The sequence below is a fragment of the Melitaea cinxia genome, chromosome 13, assembly GCF_905220565.1.
Source record: "Melitaea cinxia chromosome 13, ilMelCinx1.1, whole genome shotgun sequence".
Lineage (NCBI taxonomy): Eukaryota > Metazoa > Arthropoda > Insecta > Lepidoptera > Nymphalidae > Melitaea > Melitaea cinxia.
This window is the reverse complement of record NC_059406.1, coordinates 7,754,745-7,780,117: the sequence shown is the minus strand read 5'-3', so window position 1 is coordinate 7,780,117 and position 25,373 is coordinate 7,754,745. Positions and strand designations below refer to the sequence as shown.

General features: G+C 34.4%; 1 protein-coding gene across 1 annotated transcript; it reads right to left on the bottom strand.

Moving 5' to 3' along the window:
• LOC123659076 (arginine-glutamic acid dipeptide repeats protein-like) lies at positions 1-25,219 on the bottom strand. Its single transcript, XM_045594342.1, has 14 exons — positions 24,968-25,219; positions 14,406-14,669; positions 13,963-14,153; positions 12,838-13,932; positions 12,147-12,264; positions 11,458-11,680; positions 11,161-11,296; positions 8,701-8,867; positions 8,211-8,317; positions 6,153-6,263; positions 5,775-5,863; positions 5,484-5,568; positions 2,025-2,154; positions 1-1,618 (listed from the first exon to the last, which is right to left on the bottom strand). Exons 1-14 carry the CDS (start codon positions 25,129-25,131, stop codon positions 1,592-1,594), a joined length of 2,907 nt encoding a protein of 968 aa, XP_045450298.1. The 5' UTR covers positions 25,132-25,219; the 3' UTR covers positions 1-1,591.
• Positions 25,220-25,373: the final 154 nt, after the last annotated feature.

Sequence of the window (25,373 nt, the reverse complement as noted above, 5' to 3'; positions counted from 1 at the left end):
GACTTCTTATTTTTATTCAAAAATAAACAACACCTGTTCTTCTTAATAAAGGTTTTAATATATCATACAAAAAGGGAAGGTCACGTATAATTCCAAGATTACCTAACTATGTATTTTGGATCTATTTCTTAAGACTAACAATTTTTTTTATAGTAATAAAAATCTTACATCCAAAAAAAGTTTATAACAAGGGTTTGTTCTAGGTTTCATTTATTATTTTATTAAAAAAATGAAAATGGCCAGTCTAGTTTATAACAGGCTGTGGCGCGATCTCATCCGATTTTTTTATAAACAAAAATTTATTATCTCTAATAAAGATAGTTGGTTTTGATAAAATAATAAATAAATATGCATTCTTCGCATCAAAATACATTATATCATAAACGTTTTAACTTTTTCGAGATAATATGTATAATTAGGACAGTACCTCGCAAAGAAAGTAATATTAAACTTTTTGAACCACAATTCTACTACATTACGTCAGAACCGTGTCCCTATTATATAGCAATCTATTGAAGTTGAATTATTAGTGAATACTTAATACATGGTATTCTTTGTTCCTTAAATTTGAAATGAACACAAACAATCCTATTAATATTATAAATGCGAAAGTTTGTGAGGATGGATGTTGGTATGTATGTATGTTTGTTAAACTTTCACGCAAAAACTACCTACTGGATCGATTTTAAGACGTTAAACGCCGCCTTGATTCTTTAGTTTTTCTGTTTCGGCCCTGGGGGACGATGACGGACACACAATTGCTGCGTTGGTGCCGTAGGGACATCATATGATCGTGAGCCAGAGTCAACTTAAGAATTATGACTTAGAAAAATATGTCAAATAGTGTAAGGAAAAATAAGTAAGTTCTTTAAGAATGGGTATGGTAGTGCAATAAAAATATTATTAGAATTTTGTAAATAAGCGATTTTAAGCTGGCTCTATCGGCTACATAAGTGCGGCCCAATTGGTGACCCCCATGGCGTTCAGAGTTTTAATGACAATTTGTACGTGGATAGCTGGAGATCAAGAATAGCACATATGCTACTTTTTACAGTTTATTAATAAATATATATACTGTATAAGCCTAGAAGTTTCTCAAAAGTCGGCAAGGGCCTCGGCCTTATTCGTTATTGAAAACTAAAGAATTTTTTTTAACATGAATGAAATAAAAAAAACTAACTCATTTTAAGTATACCCATGATAGTGTGAAATTTAATTAAAATAAATTATTTAACTATTCCGTTACAAAACAAACTATTTATAAAGAAATTGGAAATTAATAATTAATTACGCTGCAACATAGAACATGCATAACTACCATTTTCTGCTTCATCCATGATGTGCAAATTTAACTCGAAATGGCAACTTCTGTTGAACTATTTTGCACTAACTAATTACTAAAACAATTTAATAGAAAGTGGTAGGGACATTACAAGATTTTCGTCAAAATAAGTATACTAAAAGTCGTGTAACATCTTGAATCTTGTATGTATATATTATTATAATATTGTATGAATATGGTGTATAATAATAAATTCAATATTTTTGAATGTACTTATATTTTTCTTGGTACTATAAATATTTTTCTTCCTTAATAGTATGGTCGGCGAGGATTGTTCTGTAAAAAAAATAATCGTTTTATTTTAAAAACTCATATTTTAAGCTAACTACGTATATGGTTTGAATTAGAATAAAATTTTAAAGGTATAGGTAATTCATCTAAAAACAAAATTGTTTACTTTATAATTTTGATGAACCTGTTTTACGATCAGTATTTTTAGATGAAACAAATTAACATTTTTTTTTGGTTCACTTAAATTATATTTTTTGTATTCAAAAATCGTATTCATTCTATGTAAAATAGGCTTTAAAGCAATATCATCGGTGCACGAACAATAAACAAAAACTTATGTAGATAAAAACGAAAGGATTCGATTGTTATTGTTTCGTCATTGAACGTTTCTGAACAGAATGTTTTTTTTTTTTTTTTTTTAATATAGGAACGGGGCTTATAAATTACTTACCAAGGGATTCGGTCTGAAGCGGTAAGCGAGCATCATTCGCTTTCTGTAAGCGTCGAATTCGTCGTCATCGGGACAAACATTATCTGATGTTGACGCGCCTAATCCTAAATTAGCTACAGGTTGATTAGCCCTAGAAGAAAAATAAATAAATAAACGCCACACACTCAAGGGTCCCACTAAGATTTGCTCCTGCGTTCAATCATTAAATCATTACAGCCTATACAGTCCACTGCTGGACATAGGCCTCCATAAGTTTACGCCAAAAATAATGTGAACTCATGTGTTTTGCCCATAGTCACCACGCTGGGCAGGCGGGTTGGTGACCGCAGTACTGGCTTTGTCGCACCGAAGACGCTGCTGCCCGTCTTCGGCCTGTGTATTTCAAAGCCAGCAGTTGGATGGTTATCCCGCCATCGGTCGGCTTCTTAAGTTCCAAGGTGGTTGTGGAACCTTGTTATCCCTTAGTCGCCTCTTACGACACCCACGGGAAGAGAGGGGGCGGCTAAATTCTTTAGTGCCGTAGCCATACACTCCTGTGTTGGGGGTATGGAAACACAGACAATACAGAGGGGATTTATGAACAATATTATTATAATAAGCCATAGATGAAAATAAAATTCATTTTGCTTTCAAATATTTAACGATGCCATATTGCTGAAATTATTTCTTAACCTGATAATATATTGAGTATTTTTATTAAGAACTAGCGGACCCGACAGACTTCGTTCTTTTAAAAAGATTTGGAATGTGGCAGTTTTTCGTTCCTACCTATTTTATAGTCGGCGCAAAAAATTCTCCTGAACAGAACCGTCACCCTGATGATAGGGTGGTGTGTGAGGTTCAGCTCGGGTGACCAAAGTATCTTCGCTTCCACGAACTTTGGCCACCCTTCCGTGACCCAATTAAAAACCCCGACTGGGATGTCTGCTAGAGGGCTTCAAACTAAGACGCGAACTTAGGGTTCAACAAAGGTGACAGATATTTATAAATTGTTTGCCTCAATAATATAACATAGAGATAGACGGGTTATTTAACCGACGTGATTGTATTTAAAAGTGGCGCAAGTCTACATCACAGAAACGCGCGACGCGTCGTGCCCGATCGCGCCGATTTGGCCTGATCGTGACGTGATATTAAATTAATAATTGAAGATAATAAAACCCTTTTTTTACGCGATTTGTTTGACAGACGACTTGAAAACTAATGCATTTTATGTCGCGTGCCGAAACTAAAATAAAAAAAAATAATATCGCGAAGCCAACCAAAATAAAAATCAGTACAAATAATCTATGGCTCTTACATTTTTTGACTATTCAATTTAGTCGGATTCGCGATATCTTTTGTTGAGTTTCGGAACGCGACATTAGATCGTCCAACGCGAACACGCACACTGTATTGATAGATATGATTGAATTTGAACTTTGTGCAGCGATAATAAATTGCAAATTGACTCTACATTTTAATTTGTGTGAAAACGTTTGTATGGGAAAAAAGAAAAGGGCTGTTTTTAGAGTTTTCCCGGAAATTATTCGAATTTTTCTCGCCGTAAAAACCATCCTTGGACTTCAACGAAGATTTAAAAAAAAAAAATTGTTAAAATTGGTTCAGGCGTTATTGAGTTATGCGCTTACTAACACATTTTACTATTCATTTTTATATATGATTAGTGGGGATACAGAATTACGAAAAAAATTAATTAAATCGAGCATCAAATATTATCATAAAAGACAAATTTATAAATTTATAATATTAATGGTCGGTAAAAAAGACGTCTCAAATAAAATTTACAACACAATAGGGCTCCCTGTGTCTAGAAAAAAAAGTCGACCCTATTAGTTTTATTATCACATTATTATTTTGTATGTGGAAGTTTTTGAATGCGGATGGATGGAAGTGGCTGACTTTATTTTTCAATAAGTTGCTGCAAGAAGAGGTTATACTTGAGGAATGGTGCAACAGTTCACTGGTGCCTATTTTTAAAAATAAAGGTGACATACAGGATTGCAGCAGCTATCGGGAAATAAAGCTTATGTCACACAGCATGAAGATATGGGAGAAAGTGATAGCGCGACGAATGAGAGAAATATGTGAGGTCACACAGAACCAATTTGGATTTATCGGCATAAATCGGCCGGGGAACTACGGACGCAATATTTGCACTACGCCAACTCTGCGAAAAATAACGACTCGCACAAAGACTTGCATATGGTGTTCGTAGATCTGGAAAAGGCATACGAGAATCCCCCGTAAGGTTCTGTGGTGGGCTATGAAAGGGAAAGGAGTGCCAGAGAAGTATGTACGACTTGTTCAGGCGATGTATGATAGAGCTAGCACCCACGTTCGGTCCGAAGCAGGAGTAACTGGCAAGTTCAACGTGGCTGTAGGTTTGCATTAGGGGTCGGCTTTAAGCCCGTATTTATTCCTCCTAGTAATGGATGTTCTAAGAGGAAGCATCCTGGTGTGTGCTGTTTGCCGATGACGTTGTTCATGTCGGAGATAATGCTCTTAACTGGGAAAATGGCAGGAAAGACTGGAGGGCGCGGGATTGAGAATAAGTAGATCTAAAACCGAGCACTTATTCTGCAATTTCAGCGGTTTGTCCGGTTTTTCCCATATTGCCTTGGATGGTGTATCCCTACCTGTCTACTCCAACTTCCGGTACCTTGGGTCATTAATACAAAATGACGGCAATGTAGACCGTGACGTGAATAAAATAATTTTTAACAAAAAAAAAAAAAAACGACTTCAAACAGGAAACTAAAAAGTGAAAAATGAATTTATTTAGTAAAAAGTAATTCGTATTTTGATTTAGTTAATCAGAAATGATTAAATAAATATTTTATCAAAACATATGGAAATGATAGACTAAAAAATATTAATTATCCGTACTCTCAATATTCGTATTTTATTAGTTTTTATGTTTATAATGATTTGATATATATAGTTAATGGAGTTATACAAATGTCCATAATCTAATGTATTGTGAGTGGGTGATAAATGCGCAAAAATCGTGAATTACGTATTGACAGGGTTTGTTTACTAAATAGGACACTTCTAAAAAAATGGAATATACACATTAACGTTTAAGTCAAAAATTCGATAAAATGAGTTACATAGTAAGTAATAAATTAATGTTTTATTTTTTATTTTTCTTACTTTTATTGAGTTTAAGTAAAATCCGAACACAGCTTGCGATGCTTGTATCGTTACAGACGTCTATAAGCTACGGTAATCGCTTACCTTCAGGTGAGCCGTACGCTTGTTTGCCGACCTATTTATATTTATTTAAAAAAAAAAAACTTCGCGCATATGATGACAGTTCGGGTACCGTAAAAAAGTATAGCCGATGAGAGTACATAGATAAATAAATAATAAATATATTTATTCTAATTCGAATATAATATTCATAGTGAAGACAAAACAGTCTGTTGGGTCAGCTACATATATAAGTTTACTTACTTATTTATTGGTTCAACGATACCAGTCCCTTCGGCGCCGAGACCTTCACCCTCATTCCAACCGAGCTTCTGTAGCATTTTGAAGCCTAAAATAATGATTTTAATAAATTTAAAAATGCTACTCTAATGATTTTATTTTTAAGTGGATAGATGTAATAGATGAGTTATTTAAAAAGCAGATTACTTAGTTTAGTTTGTATATAACATTGTTGTATCTTGTGTTCAGATTATGTTGGTTAGAAAAATGATATTGTGAGTTCTAAATGCAGAAACTAAATAAATTAAATCTTACCAACGTTATCCTCTTTTAGTTTGTACTCCTTGTAATCACTCAAGTCTGGCTCCTTGCCACTTTTTATTGCTGAATATTTTTCCATGAATCTGCAAACAATTTGGATTTTTAACAAAAATTAGAAAAAAACAATTATATATACATATAAGATATATTTCAAAATTGTCTTGCACAGAGTTACGGTTTTTTTATAAATCAATTATACTTCTATATATTAGCATTATTTGTTATCTAGTAGTTTGTAAAAACTCGTAACTTATCTAAGTTCACGTTGTATACATTATTTCCGTTTTTAAATAATGGACAAATGGACAATTATACATATCAAACTGTTTATTAAAAATTTACGCTGTAGTGTTATATTATTAATTGTCTTACTTCTTTAGCTCTTCAGGTGGAAGAAAGTCTCCAATGTGATGTTTACCCGCAGCTTGCTTTGTAAGTTCTGTCGCCCATTTCTCTGTAGCATTCATTTCTTTTGCACGCAATCTGTAAATAAAACGTTAATAAAAGTATTTTTATGTACTTAAAAAGTGACATAATTCAACATTATCCTATCAATGACTTTGGGAATATTGGGAAAATAACTTTAAAAATTTTGTTTGATTTGAAGGTATTTTTACAAGTTAGGTTACAACCTATAAGAACTCATGAACTAAATCTTTATAAATTAATCAACATTTTATATATTATGTATATCATGATAATAAATATATAACATAAAAATATAACAAAAATTTAATACATTGCTTATATAGAGTATCCGACTTATTTTGTCTCAAATATACGAGATACTCTGGCAAGGTATAGTTCGCGTCATGTAAAAAGAACGCTGGCCTTGAAGCTGCGCAGAAGCGATTTACCGGTCTATTTGGTGGTACGGGGTAGGGGGACGGGAGTGTTTATCACTGTGGCATGCTTGCCGGTGTGCTATTGGTTGACAGCGGTTGACAGTTCGACGTCGACTCAAATTATTATCGCGCACAAAAGTTTTAAATTACAAAATTCTCCATTTACTATTTATTTCACTAAAAAACAATTATCAATTTATCATTTTAAACACATAAAAACTATTAAGATACGAATATCGAGAGTACAGATAATTATTATTTTTGAATACGACATTTCAATAACTAAAAAATTTGTTATTGCTTTTGTTTAAAAAAAAATTGTGATTTTGTAAAGTGATAATTATTATACTTATTTAGTCCGAATTATTCGCACTTGTATTTCTAGTATTTTTTAATGTACCTACCAATAACCATTATACGAAGCCGCGAGTGAAAGCCTAATTAAAAAATAAAACAGTAGTACTTGTGCGCGAGTATACCCATGCGCAAACGCACCCCCTCCAGTTTCTTTCAGCGTTCTTTTTACATGACGCGAACTATACCTCTGCATCATCGTCCAAAGCTATTTTGGAAGGCATAAAATACCTTGATTAAGTGAAATATTAATTTTAAATGCAGCATACAACTAAAGAATTGCATATGGAAACGAATTCTTTTCTCGTAGAATATTTTTAATTGTAAATTATCTATATTATAGCCACGGTTACGCGCTCACGAAAGGTAACATGCGGAACCAGTCTATCAAAGTAGCTCGTCTTTTGAACAGTCAAATTTAAAAATTGGCTCGGAATTTGTTTTATCACACATAACGTGATCTTTTACACCTACAGAACCCCTCACTTGAAGGAACGAAATTAGGAGTCCAACAATTTATACATATATCTTGTTCGCCTTGCCCGATCACACTTTTCGTAACGCTCTCAACACGCATTCACCAACTTAATCCCAAAGTTAAGCGTGCGTAAAGAATTTTACTTCAAAAATCATAACAATAGAAATAGCACGGTTCTTCTTTTATTTAAATACTTAATATAATAAGTATAATGAAGTTGTAGCGTGCGTTTAAACATTTTATAATTATTTTTCTGGACCGACCTCTTCCAACTAGTTCCTGTTTATCCATATCTTAACCAACATTATAAAGCCGTGAAATTTGTTTCTTTAAAGGCGGTAATCTCAAGAACTGGTTCGAAATCATTTTTTTTTTTTTTTAATGTATTCGACAGTCCATTTGCTGACAGGTACAGGCATACATAATGTACATACCAAGTAAACATGTATCAATACTTGTCATAATGTCAACCAGTTTGACAAATATCTATAAAGCGAGTACAAACGTGGCGAATGTCAAGGTCAAACCAAAATTAGGTGTAAAAATTAATTTGTTTTGTTTTTCTTGCTACTTTTACATAAATGAAAAATGAATTTATAGAATAGATACAAGTATTTGTATGATATAATAAACTCGAAGAGTAAATTTACTCCTGCTTCACCTAAAGTAATTGTTCTTTGATAGCTACGGGACCATAGCTCACGCTGGTAAAACTGTGAAGCACACAATAAATGTAATCAAATTAATGCATACTTATGTTCCCAGGTTCCCTCTGATGTATCTTCATCACTGTCATACTCATATTTATGTTTTCCGGCAGCCGCTAAGCGTTCCACTTCCTGTCTCTTCTTTAACATATCCTTTAAATGAAAATTTGCAGATTAATAACTATGACATACACACTTACTGAAATGTTCTATACTATATCTCATACGTATTAGTTAATAAATTCTAATGCATTTATTTAAAGATAGTTATCTCATTAATCTTTGATAATATTTAAAAAAAAAAGGTTTTTTTTTCATTTGTTATTTAAATGAAAATTAATCTGACAAGTAGGTGTATATCGTCGGAAAAAAATCAATTATGTTTTCTTTGTTAGGAGCATACGCTGAAAAAATTTCAGCTTTTATAAATGGACGAAGGTCTGGCCTTAGCTATAAGGCTCTTGAACTATAACGTTTTTAAATTTTAGCACATATGTATATTTTTTGTAAATATAAGCATGAATAAAAAATCCAACCTGGTATAATAAATTCAGTTTGAAATTATCTTCGCATTTTTTCCAATCCTCTGCACTTAAGTTAGTAGTGCCATAGTTGGTCATTGCATATTGCATTAATGCTTGATTATTTCGGTTTACATTCGTAAGCTTCAAGCCTTCCTCGTCAATTTTAGATAACTTATTTCCTATAAAATAATACAAGAAGGAATAACAAATCTGTAACTCCATGTTTTGGATTTCGACTTTGTTCTATGGTATTCGTGCATATAATAAATTTCAACTTTATATTTAAGTCGTAAACGTTCGTCGCCCAGCGCAATTCCTCTAAGTTTTTAACGCAGCCCAAATCGAGTATATACTCGCCAAAAATGAAAAATAAAACTTTTTCGATTTATCGCAAGGGATAAATTGTAAAATTATTTTCTTTTATTTAACGCAAAGAGGTTTATTACGTAATGGGGAATTAATATATTTTTCGGCTAGAGAACTAGTTTAAATCTTACTCTAGTTTCTTCGGATGAACAAAAAATACTAAATATGCATAATAGGCATTACGTATTGTTCCCATCGTCCAAATTCACCTCAGATGTGTTTAAGAGTGTTTTAAAGAAAAATATGCGACTTAGTATAATAACTATAATGTAAATAAGTAAAAGGCATTTTATAATGTCCAACCGTTTACTTTCTTTTTGACAGCTCACGCCTATAAATTACAGTATTTTTTTTTTTCGGAATAATATACTATAAAATTCTACAATAATGTCATACTTTATTGACTGATAGTGATTAGTAATGAAGTGCCCTATGATCGATCATACGATAAAAATAATTTTACATCATGTTGTTTTACATCATGTTTGTGTTGTTGTTTCTATAAATTTAATGAAAAAAAGAAATAAAAATAGTATCTATGACTCCAACATTGATTATTTAGAAGGAATTAAGTCGAAATCTTGGAATTTAATTTGAAACCAAAAGAAAAGAACAATAGCTCTGATCAGTCTTTATTTATTTTTCGACTTCTGCCTTAAAATGTAATTATGTATATGCACGCGTTAGTGAAATTTAACTTTAAACCGCGCGGTTAATAAAGTCTAAATCAAGTTTATATTAAGAGTTATGAGCAAATATACTTGGAAAATCACATACCTACCGACTATTTATTTAACAAACTATACGTAATTGGGTATACAAATAAAACAAGTACAATTATTAAATAAACTAAGAAAACAACTAATAAACAAAAAAGTAATTAGTATTTTTAAACTAAAAATATTTCATTAAATCGATTGAAAAATCGATTATTATTTCAAATCGAATTGGTAACGTGTGAGGGAGTCACAAAGTAAGTAATTTCAAATTTTCTTGAACTATCAAAAAGAAAATAAACGAATGGACAGAGTATAGTGCTTGTTCCATTAAATTATTAACTTACTAGCTGACCCGGCAATCGTTGTCTTGCCGCTAAACGCTATTAAAAATAGGGGTTGATGGTAGAGGGTTGAAAATTTAGGGTTGTATGTATTTTTTAATGTTGTATCATAAAAAAATAGAAATTAAAAATTTTGTCTAATAAAAAAAAAATTAGGTGGACTACCCATAACATTTAGGGGGATGAAAAATAGATGTTGGCCGATTCTCATAGATACCGGATAAGCACAAAAAAATTCATCAGAATCGGTCAAGCCGTTTCGGAGGAGTATGGCAACGAAAACTGTGACACGAGAATTTTATATATTAGATTAACTGCAACAACAAGAGCGTCACCCACCTTTGGGTGACGGATCCCACAGGGAAGCAAACACGTCACCCAGGTATACGCGACGCGGCGACAACGTGTCATGGTATATTATTCAGTACAACGTGATGTAAATTAATATGTCTTTACGCCTTTACGCATTTGTATGCTACCATGACAGTTGTTTAAGTGACATAAATGTTTTGCTATATAAATTTTAGTAAAATAATAAACAATAATCAATAAATCGACACCAGAAATTTTATAAGCTAACTCATAAAAGTAAACTTAACAATTAGAGGCTTATAAAAGGGAAAAAATTGATATATACGTAAATATACCTTTTATATTAATTAAGAAACTTATTTGAAATTTGGTATCTTTAATAGTTAATTTATTTATTGCAATTTCACTTTTTTTATTACATATAAAAACATATTTTATCGAGTTCGCATTAAAAAAACCAACTTATCGAAAATTCGAGTTGTCGATAAATTGTTGGTGTCGAAATAATACCTCACACTCAAAGGATACCAACATACCACTAGGATACACTGTAGTTTCAAAAACACACAATACACAAGCACAAACACCCAGACGACGGCAAACACGTGTATGGCTAACACACATGTATACCATGAGCGGGGATCGAATCCAGAACCGCCAGCGCTATGACCTTTGCGTTAACGCTTCTTCACTAAATATAAACGTATATTGCTCAATATTTTTTATTTAATTACCTGGAATAGTGTTAGGTAGCGGTGCAACAATTCCCGTTGGGATTATATCAACAGGAGGGTTATCTCCCCAACGTGACTTCTTCCTCTTCCGGCGCTCTCTCTTAATGTCAGAATCATCGTCGCTTTGAGAACTAGTCTGTTCTCGTTTTACGTTCTCTTGGTTCGAATACTCATAGCTAAATGATAGGAATAAAATATTTGTAGGCATTAGTAAATAATTTTAATATAATTTTAAGTTGTTTTTTTTTTTTGTGATTTAAAATGTAATTTGACAAGAGACGGATTAAGGAAAATCACATGTCGACGATATGTGTTACAATTTATTAAAATAACATACTTGTCTTTACTTTCTTCTTTTATTATTTTAGCATCGTTACTGTCGTCGTCTTCTAAAGAAAATTCAGGCTCATACTTGTCTTCAGGCTTGATTTCAGGTTTCCGTTCTTGGTTTGCATTGCGTATCTTGTGCACGAGATCCCTATACGCCTTATATTCATTCGAGTTCGTATTATGAAGAAACCTGAAATTATAATACGAATAAACCTAAAGCCAACAGGAAAACGTCATAAACGATGTTTTTTTTTTAGGTTAAACAACCTAAAAATGTAGGTGAAACAGTGTTGCATAAACCAGTATAATGTAACGAATATAATGAATTCACAACACTGCTCCAAGTTAAGTGATTATTGTAAATGAAGCGATCAGCAGAAAAGTGCACCAATCCACAAAAATGTAGATTATCAAAAATATTGGAAAATCCAAAGCATTAGTATTAGTATTTAAAAAATGCAATTTATTTAAAAAACTGAAACAGGTTGAGTTTCTAAACTATTACGAAAAATACTGCTTTAATCGGTCATTCCAACTCGACCCCATGTTTGTGAACCATGCCAATCTTCCGCTGACCGTCCCATCTTTCAGTATATAATATAAAAATGAATACAGCACGTATCCTCCTGTTTGAATCAAAGCTACAGTGGCATTACCACATATTTTGATCTTGTGAGTGTATTGCTTTCAGGACATTTTCCCATCGGTCGCCGTTGGTTGCTACTTCTGCAGCGGCGCGTTGTACTGAAGGCGGGAACGAATCTGCAGAGAGAACTGCACACCACGAGTCAACATTTTGTCTTTTCGCCGCTGACGTATTGCTCACAATCTATCTTATCTATATTTGTACTAGTGGACCCCATCGATGTTATCTTGTCCGGAAAATACTAGAATAACATTGCAATGGAACCAGCAATGTTTAATTTTGAAAATAAACTATCATCCAAAATTCCACCCCAAATTTAGCATTTATACTTTATGATATAGATGTTCAATAGGAATAATAAGATATTTAACAACTAAAATTTTTTAGTAATTAAAAAATCTACGGTTGAAACCAAGTGAGTAGTCTAGTGTATATTCTAAAAGTAAACATCAATGTAGGTCATCTAGTATAATATAAACGAGTACAAGATATACTGAGCTCCTAAATCCAAGATCTGTGAGAACAATCTAAATCAATAATTTATAATAAACAAATTAAGCATTAAAAACGGAAAAGATCGAAATCACAGAACTTGTACATATTTTCGAGAGTTTGCGGTAACTGGTGACTTTTGTACTGCTTTAATTGTTAAAGTGAATTAAAGAGTACAAAATGTTTTGTTCACTATTAAACATGTTTACCTTGCAGAGCGGGTGGTGGCGCCGACATGTTTCCTAGTTCGACGTCATTTGGTTTCGGGATGTGGTTAAGAGGCAATGGCATTGGGGGCGGAATGTTTTGAAGTTTCATAGGTTCAGGTGGAGGTATGTTATCTAAAGGTTTTGGTTCAGACATCGTATTGGGGGGTAGAGAATTTGGTGCCATGAAGTGCATATTAGGAGGGCCCATTGGTGGTCCGTTATTATTAGGGCTAAAGTTTGGACCATTAGGCCCAAACGGAGGTTGTGGACCGAAATTAGGACCATTAGGACCATTAGGCCCAAATGGTGAGTTCATTGAATTTGGTGGCATCATCGAGTTAGGCGGTCCGTTAGGTCCTAACATTTGCGTGTTAGGAAATGGAAAAAATGGAGGCATTGGACCATTCGGTCCCGGACCACGCATATTAGGACGACACATATTAGGCGGCATAGGACCCGGTCCACAAGGACCGCCGGGGCCATTTGGACCCATAAAATTTGGAGGCATACCGAAATTGGGTGGACCACCTATGAATGGAGGAATTGGTGGCATATTAGGTCCTCTAGGCCCCATCATGGGACCCCCATTAGGTCCTGAATTAGATCCATTACCCATATTAGGCGCAGATGACATATTTGGGCCCATTTGACCAGGTACCATAGGCCCAGGCCCCATTGGTCCCGGCCCCATCGGTCCCGGTCCCATCGGTCCCGGTCCCATCGGTCCAGGACCCATTGGTCCAGGGCCCATCGGTCCGGGTCCCATCGGTCTGGGTCCCATCGGTCCGGGTCCCATCGGTCCGGGTCCTATCGACCCCGGGCCTAAAGGACCAGGTCCTATGGGACCAGGTCCTATGGGACCCGGACCCATAGGACCCGGACCTATAGGGCCCGGACCTATAGAACTCGGACCAATAGGACCAGGACCCATTGAATTAGGAATTAATGGTCCAGGGCCCACAGGACCAGAGTTCATTTGATCATGACCCATAGGGCCAAAGCCTATAGGTCCTGGTCCCATCTGACCTGGCGCAGACATTGGTCCCGATCCCATTGAATCTGGGTTTTGATCCAGAGAATTTTCTTGCTGACTATCTACATTAAATTCATCATCAAGAGAAGGACCATCACGAGGACCCCAGTGGTTATTATGAGCATTAGAAGGTGGAGATTGATCATCAGGAGGTCGAACAGTGAGTTGCATTAAGGATGGGATATTCACTGTGTCAATTGCTTTTTTTCTATCTTCTACAACTGGTGTCATTGGACTGTGACCTCGATTTCTTCCTCTATCATTCCATCGCCTATGTTTTTCCCTGTTTTAATAATAAAATTGAAGTTATTATATGTTTAGAAATCCTAATATATATATTTATATTTAAAATAATAATAATATGTAGATTCCCTAATAATACAATGCATATAAGTTCAATTGCTTGGAAATTTTTAGTATATTTTTTGGGACTATATTATTTTTGGCCTTTGGGAAAGTAATAAGTCATAAAAACCACGCTATAAGGCATTCAAGTTGAAAAACAAATCTGGTTAAAAGGAATTTTATGATTCACCTGGATCCTCTCTCTAACCTTCTTTCATTTGTGTTATGAGTTTGGGATTCAAAGGACTCATTTTCTTCTTGTACTGGATTTGTATCAGATTCTTCTTGAATTTCATTACTATTCCTTTGACTTTCCTCATTTTCTTTTTTTTCTTTAGCCTCCTTCTCTTGTTTTTCTTTATTTTGTTTTTCAAGGAGAGCTTTATACTGACTCATGAAACTTCCATCATTTGAGAAAATGTTAGGTGAACCTTTTTCATCAGATGTTGTGGGACTGCAAGTTGAATTGTTGCTATTATTAATCTATTTCATTAATAAAATTGCAATATAAAACTAACAAAAGGTAGTTAATATTTACTAGCAATATTCTAACAATTTAACTTTTTAATTATTAAATAAGTATTTAATTCCATCTATCATATCTATAACTCTGCATTTTCCTGAAGAGTATCCTAGGCGACACAGTGTCTGTCTGACACTGTCAAAATAATCTGCAATAGACGGACTAAGGCCAATGAAATTTAATTCGTTTTTTTTTTTTTAATCTAAGTAAAACTTGCAGGAGCACTACTATAGATAATATAAATATATTTAACATCCACACAGTTGTCAGTTTCTCAGACCTTAATGCACGCATTATCTATAATGCAGGTGTTATAGATAAAAAAAGACTGATATTGCAAAAAAATTCATACAGTTAGCTAATAATTTTTAAGCTATAGTTTGTATATTTATACACATGTATAGAATTTTAATTTCCATTTTTATATTATTATAATTGTGTTTGCTCGCAAACGAAAAAAAAAACCGACTTCAATTACATCGACGAGTAATACAACGTGGATCGACGAAAAAATAGTCAAGTAACTACGCGTTATCAAAGATTTCTCAAAAAGTAGTTATCAGATCTCAATAAAATTTATATGTGACCACGTGACAAACATCAGCTTTCGATTAAATTAAAAATTATCAAAACCGGTATACCCAGTAAAAAGTTATTGCAGATTTTCGAGAATTTCCCTCGATTTCTCTAGGATCCCATCATGAGATCCTGGTTTCCTTATCATGGTACTAAACTAGGGATATCTCCTTTCCAACAAAAAAAGAATTATCAAAATCGGTACATCCAGTAGCAAGTTATGCGGTATAATACAACGTAGGTCGACGAAAAACGCGTCAAGTAAAAACGCATTATTGGATATCTCGAAAAGTAGTTGTTAGATCTCAAATAAATTAAAATGGGACCAATTGACACACACACCTTTCGATTAAAAAAAAATTTGTCGAAATCGGTCCACACGGTCAAAAGTTCAAAAGTTCTGATGTAACACATATTAAAAAAAATACAGTCGAATTGAGAACCTCCTCCTTTTTTGGAAGTCGGTTAAAAATATATATATATATATATATTTTGCTCTAAAATATGCACATATACGAGGAAGCGTTTTTATGTTCGCGGAATGAAGAGTAAGAGGTTGAAATAAAAAAACCAAATTATTTGTCCTTTTCAATATATTCACCTGCAAGACGGACACATTTTTCAGATCTTTCAGTTAATTTATTAATATATACATATTTAAATTAAATATATAAATATCAGTATATATGAGTGATATGTGCTAAAGGTTCATAATACCTGCCAGTAAAAATCCTCTCATATTAATATTACTACTAAATCGTACGTAACTCCAGTTTCTGCTGTCATCTGCAAAGATCACTGCTATCTTAAATTACTACACAAGCTATGGAGTCAATCAAGCAGTCTATAGATGATCTGGCTTCACAACTGAATACTAAAATGGCTGAGTTCCAACAAACCCTACAAGCAACTAGTAGCCCTACATCCAATATAGCTGCTCAATTCAGTATGTTTCGCACTTTCGTACTAACTGCACTGGAAAGTCTGCAATTGCAGCTTAGAGTGTTAACTAATCAGGTTGATGAGCTTGAAATGAGAAGCAGGAGAAAAATTCTACTAGTACACGGTATACCTGAGACATCTAATGAGAATACAACATCAGCCGCTGTCAAAGCCTTGTCTGATCATATCAAGATTCCTGAGTTAGAGTGCACTGCCGTCAGTCGAAGCCAACGCATGGGCCGCTTGGCTGCTGGTAAACCAAGACCAATTCTTATAAAGTTTAATGATCTTGCATTGCGAAATAAAATCTGGTACTCCAAAACTAATTTAAAAAATACTGGCATCACACTATCGGAATTTTTAACAAAAAGTCGCCACGAAGCATTCATGTCCGCAAGGCAGCGTTTTGGAGTCTCGAAGTGCTGGACAAAAGAGGGACAGATCATCATAATCGGTCCAGACGGCGTTCGGCACCGCATTGTTTCCACGGCTGATATAACGGTAATAATGAATCAATGTGAAGTACAAGAGCCAGCTCCTACAACTGATGCAACTAGAACCGTAGATTTATCACCTCCAGCCTCCAATTTAAAGGGTACTAAAACTTCCCAGTCTCTTCTTGCACCAAGGCCCAAAAGGAATGTTAAAAAGTAATTAACTTATCTTATATTATTCTTAATTTTTTATTATTCTTAATTTTTTTTTTCTTTTATTTTAAATTTATTGAATGATTACAAATTTATCAAATGTATCATCAACGTTTATACAATTATTACCTTTATGTTGTATAAAACAATTATTACCATTATGTTACATAAAACAATTGCCTCCTTAAGGTCGATTATTGCCTGTAATCTGTGTTGTATACTCTTATCGGTATCGGTAATTGTAACTTTCACTTAACTTTGCACATTTAATTTTGTAATTATAAAGTAGGTAAACAGCATTTACATTGAAATGTACTTAAACAATCTGTCGTTAAACATACCATGACAACATAATATGACAATGTCAAAATTGACGTAATTGCTGTTTAATCTTTTCCTTTCTAGTGTGGCAAATGCTGAATGCCATACAGCCTAAAGATGGTTTAGTGACATGTTTCCCATACTCAATACTTAAACCACGGATTCAATGTAAATGCTTTTTTATTTTCATTTTATTTTATTTATTGTTTTTATTTTTATTGTTGTCCTATTTTCTTTTTTTCTTTTTTGGGCTTACTGTTTTTACTACCTTTATCTTAAATTTTATACTGACTCCATATTTCCTTTTTTTTTTTTTTTTCTTTTTTTTTTTATATTTTTCTTTGCGAGAATGGTAAAGTAATGGAATTTAGTTTCCTTGTTCAATTTTGCTTAGTATTGTAATGTTGAAAACTTGTAATTATTAAGATTTGTATTATAACGCTGGCAGGTATGAGAAATTATTTATTTGTTTTTATTTATTTATTTATTTTATTTATCACTTTTATTGTTCTCTTTAATACATTATTAATATTATTATTATTTACGTTTAATATATATACTACATTTTTTTTTATTATATGATTTTATACATTTACATTTTAGATTGCATAATTATATATATATACATACTTATTGCTATTTTTATTATTATCTTGCATATACAATGCTCAATATTAGCGGTACAGCTATTTCTGATGATAACAGTTTTTGTTCCCTAAGCACATCTTCGAATGATAGTTTTCATAGTGCTTCTTTGCCTTTGAATAGTATACTTAATGCTACATTTTCCTCTCTTCATAAAAATTTTAATGTCGTTCATATTAACGCACAGAGCATCCCAGCCCATTACCCCGATCTTTTAGATACTTTCGACGCTCCGAATATCCATGCCATACTAGTTTCTGAGTCTTTTTTGAAACCATCTTTGCCTTCCACCTCTTTCGCACTCCCGGGGTTTCACCTTATTAGAAATGATCGTACTGGCAAAGGAGGTGGTGGCGTGGCCATTTACCTTCGAAGTCACATACCTTTCTCTATTCTAAGCAAATCTCCTTCAGTTTATTCGGAATCCGCAGAACATATTCTCTTGGAAGTATTATTTGGCAAGCTAAAAGTACTCTTAGGAGTATTTTATTCTCCCTCACTCCAAATTAACTACTTCCAAACTTTTGAAAGCTTGCTCGAAACTTATGTTCCTAATGCTGATCACACCATTATTATGGGCGATTTTAACACCTGCTTGGTTAAAGATGACTCACGTGCTAATCAACTCAAGCATATAATCACCAGCTCTAACCTTTCTCTGCTCCACACTAATCCAACGCATTTTTTCCCTAACTGCTCTCCTTCACTTCTTGACCTCATGATCGTCTCTTCTTTAGACCTTGTTTGCTTGCACGGCCAACTTTCAGCCGAAGCGTTTTCATACCATGATTTAGTTTATTTATCTTATAAGATTCGACCTCCTAAAATGAAGCCTACAGTCATTATGCGCCGTTCTTTCAAAAATTTCAACAACTCCAACTTTACGACCGATTTGAACACAATTGATTGGGACGCTGTTCTTAATGCTGCTTCTATTGATGAGAAACTAAACATCTTTAATTCCCATCTTATTAATCTTTTTGATAAACACGCTCCCTTGCGGCCTATAAAATTGAAACATCTTCCAGCTCCCTGGCTCACTGAGGATATCAGAGCATTAATGACCAAACGTAATGCTGCGAAGTGTAAATACAAACTGAAACCATCTGAACTAAATCACAATAATTACAGGCGTTTACGTAATAAATGCAATAAGATGTGCAGGGACGCTCAAAGACAATATGTACATTTGTCTGTGAATAAAAAGAGCTCATCAGAGGTGTGGCGATTCCTTCATTCTCTTGGGTTAGGACACTCCAAAAATGAAACTTCCCTCAATATAGACCTGAACGTCCTCAACAACCACTTTTCCAATTCTTCTATCCCCAACCCTTACAAAGCACAAACTGTTTCTCTCCTCAAAGGCCGTACCAAACCCAATCACCCTTCATTTAAATTTGAACAAATAACATCATCTGATATTAAAAGGAACGCATCAGCTATCTCATCTGATGCCGTTGGCTCTGACGGAATAAGTAGAAAAATGGCTATGTTGGTATTAGAAGAGATTATGCCTGTAATATGTCATATACTTAACTTCTCTCTTACTTCAAAGACTTTCCCTAGTGTTTGGCGTCTTGCTAATGTCATACCAATCCCTAAACTCTCCAATCCTTCATTACCCTCACACTATCGACCTATATCTATACTTCCTTTCTTATCTAAAATCCTTGAACGAATCATTCACTTCCAACTTACCTTGTTTTTAACTAAACACAATATCTTGAGCCCTTTCCAGTCCGGTTTCCGACCCGGCCATAGCACTGTGACGGCACTTGCGAAGGTTTTCGACGACATTCGGTTTGGAATGGATAACAAGCAAGTAACCATACTAGCATTACTAGATTTCAGCAATGCATTTAACACCGTTGATTACGACATACTCCTAGCTATTTTAGAGTCCATTAATGTATCCGCTGAAGTCATAGAATGGTTCCATTCTTATCTATTCGGGCGTCAACAGCGTATCTGTGCCGGAGGTTGCGATTCCTCGTATTGCCGTCTCAGTGCTGGGGTTCCCCAGGGTAGCGTGCTCTCTCCACTACTATTCTCTATCTTTATAAACACTGTTACTGAACTTCTCTCCATCTCCTTTCATCTTTACGCTGATGACTTGCAGGTTTATTGGACAACGCCTGTTGAGAATATTGTAGAAGCTATAAACACCCTAAATTCTAACCTGAGCACTATCACCAACTGGAGTCGGTCGTTTGGATTGTCTGTAAATTCCGGCAAGTCACAGTTCTCTATTTTAGGTACTTCTAAACAACTAGCAAAGATTGCTCGCTATAACCTTCCTGACGTTATATTCGATGGCTCCGTGGTATGTTACTCCAACGTGATAAAAAATCTAGGGGTTATTGTTGACAGCTCTCTCTCTTGGCGTCCACAAATTGCTGAAATTAGTCGCAAAATTTTCGCAACTTTTCATTCTCTGAAAAGATGGAAAAATTTCCTACCTATTAAGACTAAAATATCGCTAGTCAACAGTCTTATGATGCCAATCTTGGACTATGCGGATGCATGCTATCCAGACTTGTCGGAGGAACTGATCAATAAACTCGACCGTCTGCAAAACCTTTGTATAAGATATATATTCAGCTTAAAGAAGTTTGACCACATATCACAGTATCGCTCAAGGCTTGGATGGCTGCCAATAAAACATCGACGTAACCTACATATTCTGTCTCTCCTCTACACAATCCTTTTTTATCCTACTTCACCGCTATACCTCAAAGAACGATTTTCTTTCCTTGGCAACCCTTCTCTTCATCTATGCCTTCGCTCTCAAAACGACAACAAATTGAGTGTGCCAATTCACAACTCGAGTTCGTACTCTAAATCTTTTACGTTAAAGGCTGTTAAATTGTGGAATGCACTACCATCAGTAATTCGTCAGTCTCCTTCTATCTTTGTCTTTAAAAACCGCGTGAAGCATTTCTACCTCACTATGACTTAAATAGCATGTCTATGCATACTTGTTTCCACTGTTTGTACCCATCTCCCTATCGCGTACGTTTATTCATTGGCTTATATATGTGTATTTTTATGTATATGTATATATATGTGTATGTGTTTGTATATATGTATGTGTTTGTATGTATGTATTTATGTACCCGTGTTTGTGTATATGTATGAATGTGTGTATATAAATATATATAAATTTATATGATTTATTTATTGTATTTTAGTTGCATGTGTATATATGTATGTATGTTTGTAGAAATTTATATATGTATTCTGATTAAACGTTATTACTATTGCGCAAACCCGTTACACTGCTAGCTTTTTTCTGTTGGGTAATCTGGAAGAGATCGCTATTTAGTGATAAGATCGCCCATTGCACTATATGTGTCTAGAATTAAGGTTTGCTATGTATACTATCTTTAGTTGCAATAAAGTGGTTTATTATTATTATTATTATTAATTTATTTATACCCTCATAAAAAAATGTTTTGTCTTTGTCCTCAAAATACGCTGAAACTGCCTCCTTAACTTCATCATCTCTCTTTCTCATCTCTTTTTTCATTTTTGGAAAGAGGTAATAATCACTCGGGGCCAGGTCTGGGCTGCAGGGTGGGTGGTTAAAAATATCGAAGCCCATTTTAAGCAGAGCAGCCAACGCAACGCGGCTCTTGTGGACGGGCGCAATGTCGTGCAAAAGCAGCACACATTTCGTCAAGTTTCCCCATATTTTCTGTTTAATGTCTTCTTTTAATCGCTCTAATATTGAAGCGTAGTATTCTCCAGTTATAGAAACACCTTTATCTTTATAATCGATCAATAATATTCCTTCTGAGTCCCAAAAGACCGTTGCAGTGAGTTTCCCAGCTGACTGTGACACTTTAAACTTCTTGGGGGGTGCTGTGCCCTTTTTATGCCACTGCATAGAGTCTTGTTTCGACTCAGGTTCATAATGATGAAGCTAAGTTTCGTCTCCAGTAACAATTCGACTCAATACACAGACAGAAGACACACAAGACAAGAAGACAAGACACAGACAAGAAGTCACTCTCGTATAATGATATTTTATAGTTACTAAAAATGCAAAGTTTAAACAGCTGACGAGTCTTACTTATCTCTGTTTTTTCTATAAAATTATGAGAAATTATCTAAGTTGTCCAGCTCTTTTGGAAAAATTTATGTTTAGAATCCCTCTTCGGATGCCTCGCAAGCCGGTTGAGCCACTCTTTTTTGTCCACTTCGTAGAACAGTTTTGGGTGCAAACTCACCAATCTCACGAATTTGTATGCTCTATAATAGGTGTGGGGGATCGATTGACGTACACTGCATGTCTCTAACTGGATTTAAAACAGAAATTGCCAATAGGCTGACTTAGTGGTTATTGTTATTGTTATTGATATTGTTATTATTATTATTTTTCTTTTTTTTTTTTTTTGATTATTAGTCTTGGTGTTTAGCACATAATTTAGTTTCTAAGAAATTTTCTTATGTATACATAATATTAACAGCATGTTGAGTATACCTGTAACTGGTTGTGCAATTAGCACAAATAAATTAAATATTATACTGTAGAGTAAGTAACATTGTAACAATCGTTTGTGTACCAAATAAATAAATAAATACACCATCCTTGTCTTCATTGCAGAGGTCCAGAAATGCACGTGAACACTCTACGTGTTGTTGTTTTTGTGGCGGCGTGAGCATTCTCGGTACCCATCTAGCGCTGACCTTAGTCATGTCAAGATGATCGTGCAGGATTATAAAAATGGTTGTATCGGATACGCCAACATTTCTGCGAGTTGTTTCTTCTTTAGTCGAGCACCGTTGAGTACAAGTTTTTCGACTTTTTGGATAAGTTCTGGGGTGGTCACCTCGATGCTCCTGCCCGGCCTCGGGTCGTCTTCAAGGGATTCCCTTCCTTTTTTAAACAAACTGTGCCACTTGTACACCATGGTTTTTCCTGGACAAGAGTCACCGTAAACCGATGACATCTCATCCATTATTGTCGCAACTGATTTTCCTTGCTTGGTAAGGGAACTTTATAACGGCACGATATTCGATTTTTTCCATATTTCACTTTTCACTCCTGATTATGTTGCTTGGTTGGCGATAGCTCAAAGACTAATAGTCTAATAACAATGAAATCTCGTATTTATACTAATTATGAGTCACTAAATACGTTACGATCCTAATGAGCCTAATCACCCCCCTCCAACCCTCTTATTCCGCGAACTTAAAAACGCACCCTCGTAGATTAACATGTGACAAAATCAATTTCTGTGTAAACATCATTGCAAGCAAAAACTAGTATATTTTGTATTTATACACATCTTTTATAATAAAGAGACTAGAAACAGTACTTGTATCATTTATTTATTTATACTTTATACCACCATAATACACTATTAAACACCAACCAAATACAATATTAAACATAGCATTAAGTCTTTCTTCCAGTAAACCCAAGTAAAAATAGGAAAATTCTAAGACTGTGTATCATATTATACATATATAACATATTTATACATATATAAACATTTTTTTTAAGTTTTATTTTAAGGCCTGCAATCAGTCACCTAGACTATAATCAGGTGTTGCAAGAGATTAGTGTTTGGAGAGATAGAGCCACTGCTCTTATGTGCTGACCTATTACTACTGCACTGCTATATTATGGAGGTAGTCATTATGTTCGTAATTGGATATGGCCACTGGACTAACCAACAGTAACACAGATGAGTGGTCAGAGCTACCGTCGGGAGCTTGACTTTATGAGAGTGTTCAGTTCGCTGATAGCCTTTGTGATAAAGAAGTCTAGGAGATCAGGTGTCTTGTTGTTGTCCGTGGGCCAATACATAGGCTCACCAGTTATAGGACCAGACATAGGTAATAGGTGATTCAATTCAATACTCTTTTTTAGTTTTCAGCCTCTAGTAACCGTTAATCTAAATCCTAATATGAGTGCTTGGCATTCCAATCTCCACCAGCTATAAATCGGCTGCCCAGTGACATAAAGAAGGCGGTAAACATTTCCTCATTTATGGTGTGACGCGGTGGATAGTTTATTGCAGAGAGATTAAGGGGTCCTGATCGATCTTCCACCCTTACAGTTGTGGCTTGGAGATGGGAGGCCACAAAATGTTCCAAGGGGCAGTGCTTTACACTGTTTCTGATAATTACTGCGTTGCCAGCATGTGCCCCACCATCGGAATGACAAGTATGGTACACAGAAAATCCTGGAATACAAATTTGGCTTCTCGGTGTAGTGTGCGATTCAGAAATAAGGCAAACGTCAAGCTTGTTGGATTTGATGAGCATTTCTAGTTTGTCTTTAGTAGGGGCAAGGCCATTGATGTTCCAGGTGGCAATGTGTAGAGAAGTCATTTTGTTAGCTTAGAGACGAGAGTAGTGATGAGACTCACTAGTGAGCCTATTTGTTGTATTACGAGATCGATTTTCTCATATATATAAACATTTCTCATATATATAAACATTAATAATATTATATATATGGTTACCCTAGCCTGTGGGCGCCTGCAAAACCAGAGGCATTGCAAGCATAATGTGACAAAAACATTTAATACCATAAGAAACTAAATCAACTCATCTCCACTTTAAGATAGTGCTGCTGCATGCAGCCTATTTTGTATTCAACAGAATTCTATTTTGCATCCGTTTACTACAGCAGACTATTCTCGTAATGAGATATATTTAGTGATGTATTGCTAAATACTAGCAATATGGTAGTTTTGTTAAGTAATACAATGTTTTGATGGCAATGCATTACAGAGAAGCAATAAACATCTTAAACTTAGATATTGTAAATAATTACTATTTACTATCTACCGTATTTAAAAATTTGAAATGAATGATAAATAGATATGATATTGCTCAGCTCGTTATATACATTTATTTATTTTACAGCGTTAATCCTTTCAAATTAGAGTTTTATATCGATTATGGGTAGATTTTTTTATACATTTTTTATCAAACCGTGTGTATTTTGTTAATTTTGATGAGACGTGAAAATTTTACTATTTCAGTATGAAATCGATATGATATTTTCACTACATGGAACAAAATAAATCAAATAGAATTCTTTCATACAAAAGTTCGTAAAGATATTATATTACATACTTAGATAGTTTAGCCTGAGCCGCCAAAGCTGCAGCTTGCTTCTGAGCCTCCAGCTTGGCTTGAATTTCCATTTTCTTTTTTTCGATGATTTGTTCTTGTTTCGACATTTGAGCCCATCTTGTACTCAAAGCAGACTTATTTTTATTGTCTTTAAAATGAATCATTTTTGCAACAATAACAGAAACTCAGCGGTTAGATAAAAATTAAAACGATTTTAATACTTTTACAGTATGTACACCATTTTGTCTTTGGCAAAGAGTATATAAGTAAAGAGGTGTCACTCCATAGACACGGTCGAGCTCAGGGTTCAAGGTTTTGCTATACTTTAAGTACCAACTTTGTGGTTGAGCTCTATTTTTTTCGTTAAATTGGTAATAATGAAGCATAGTGTTGTACTGTTATCCTA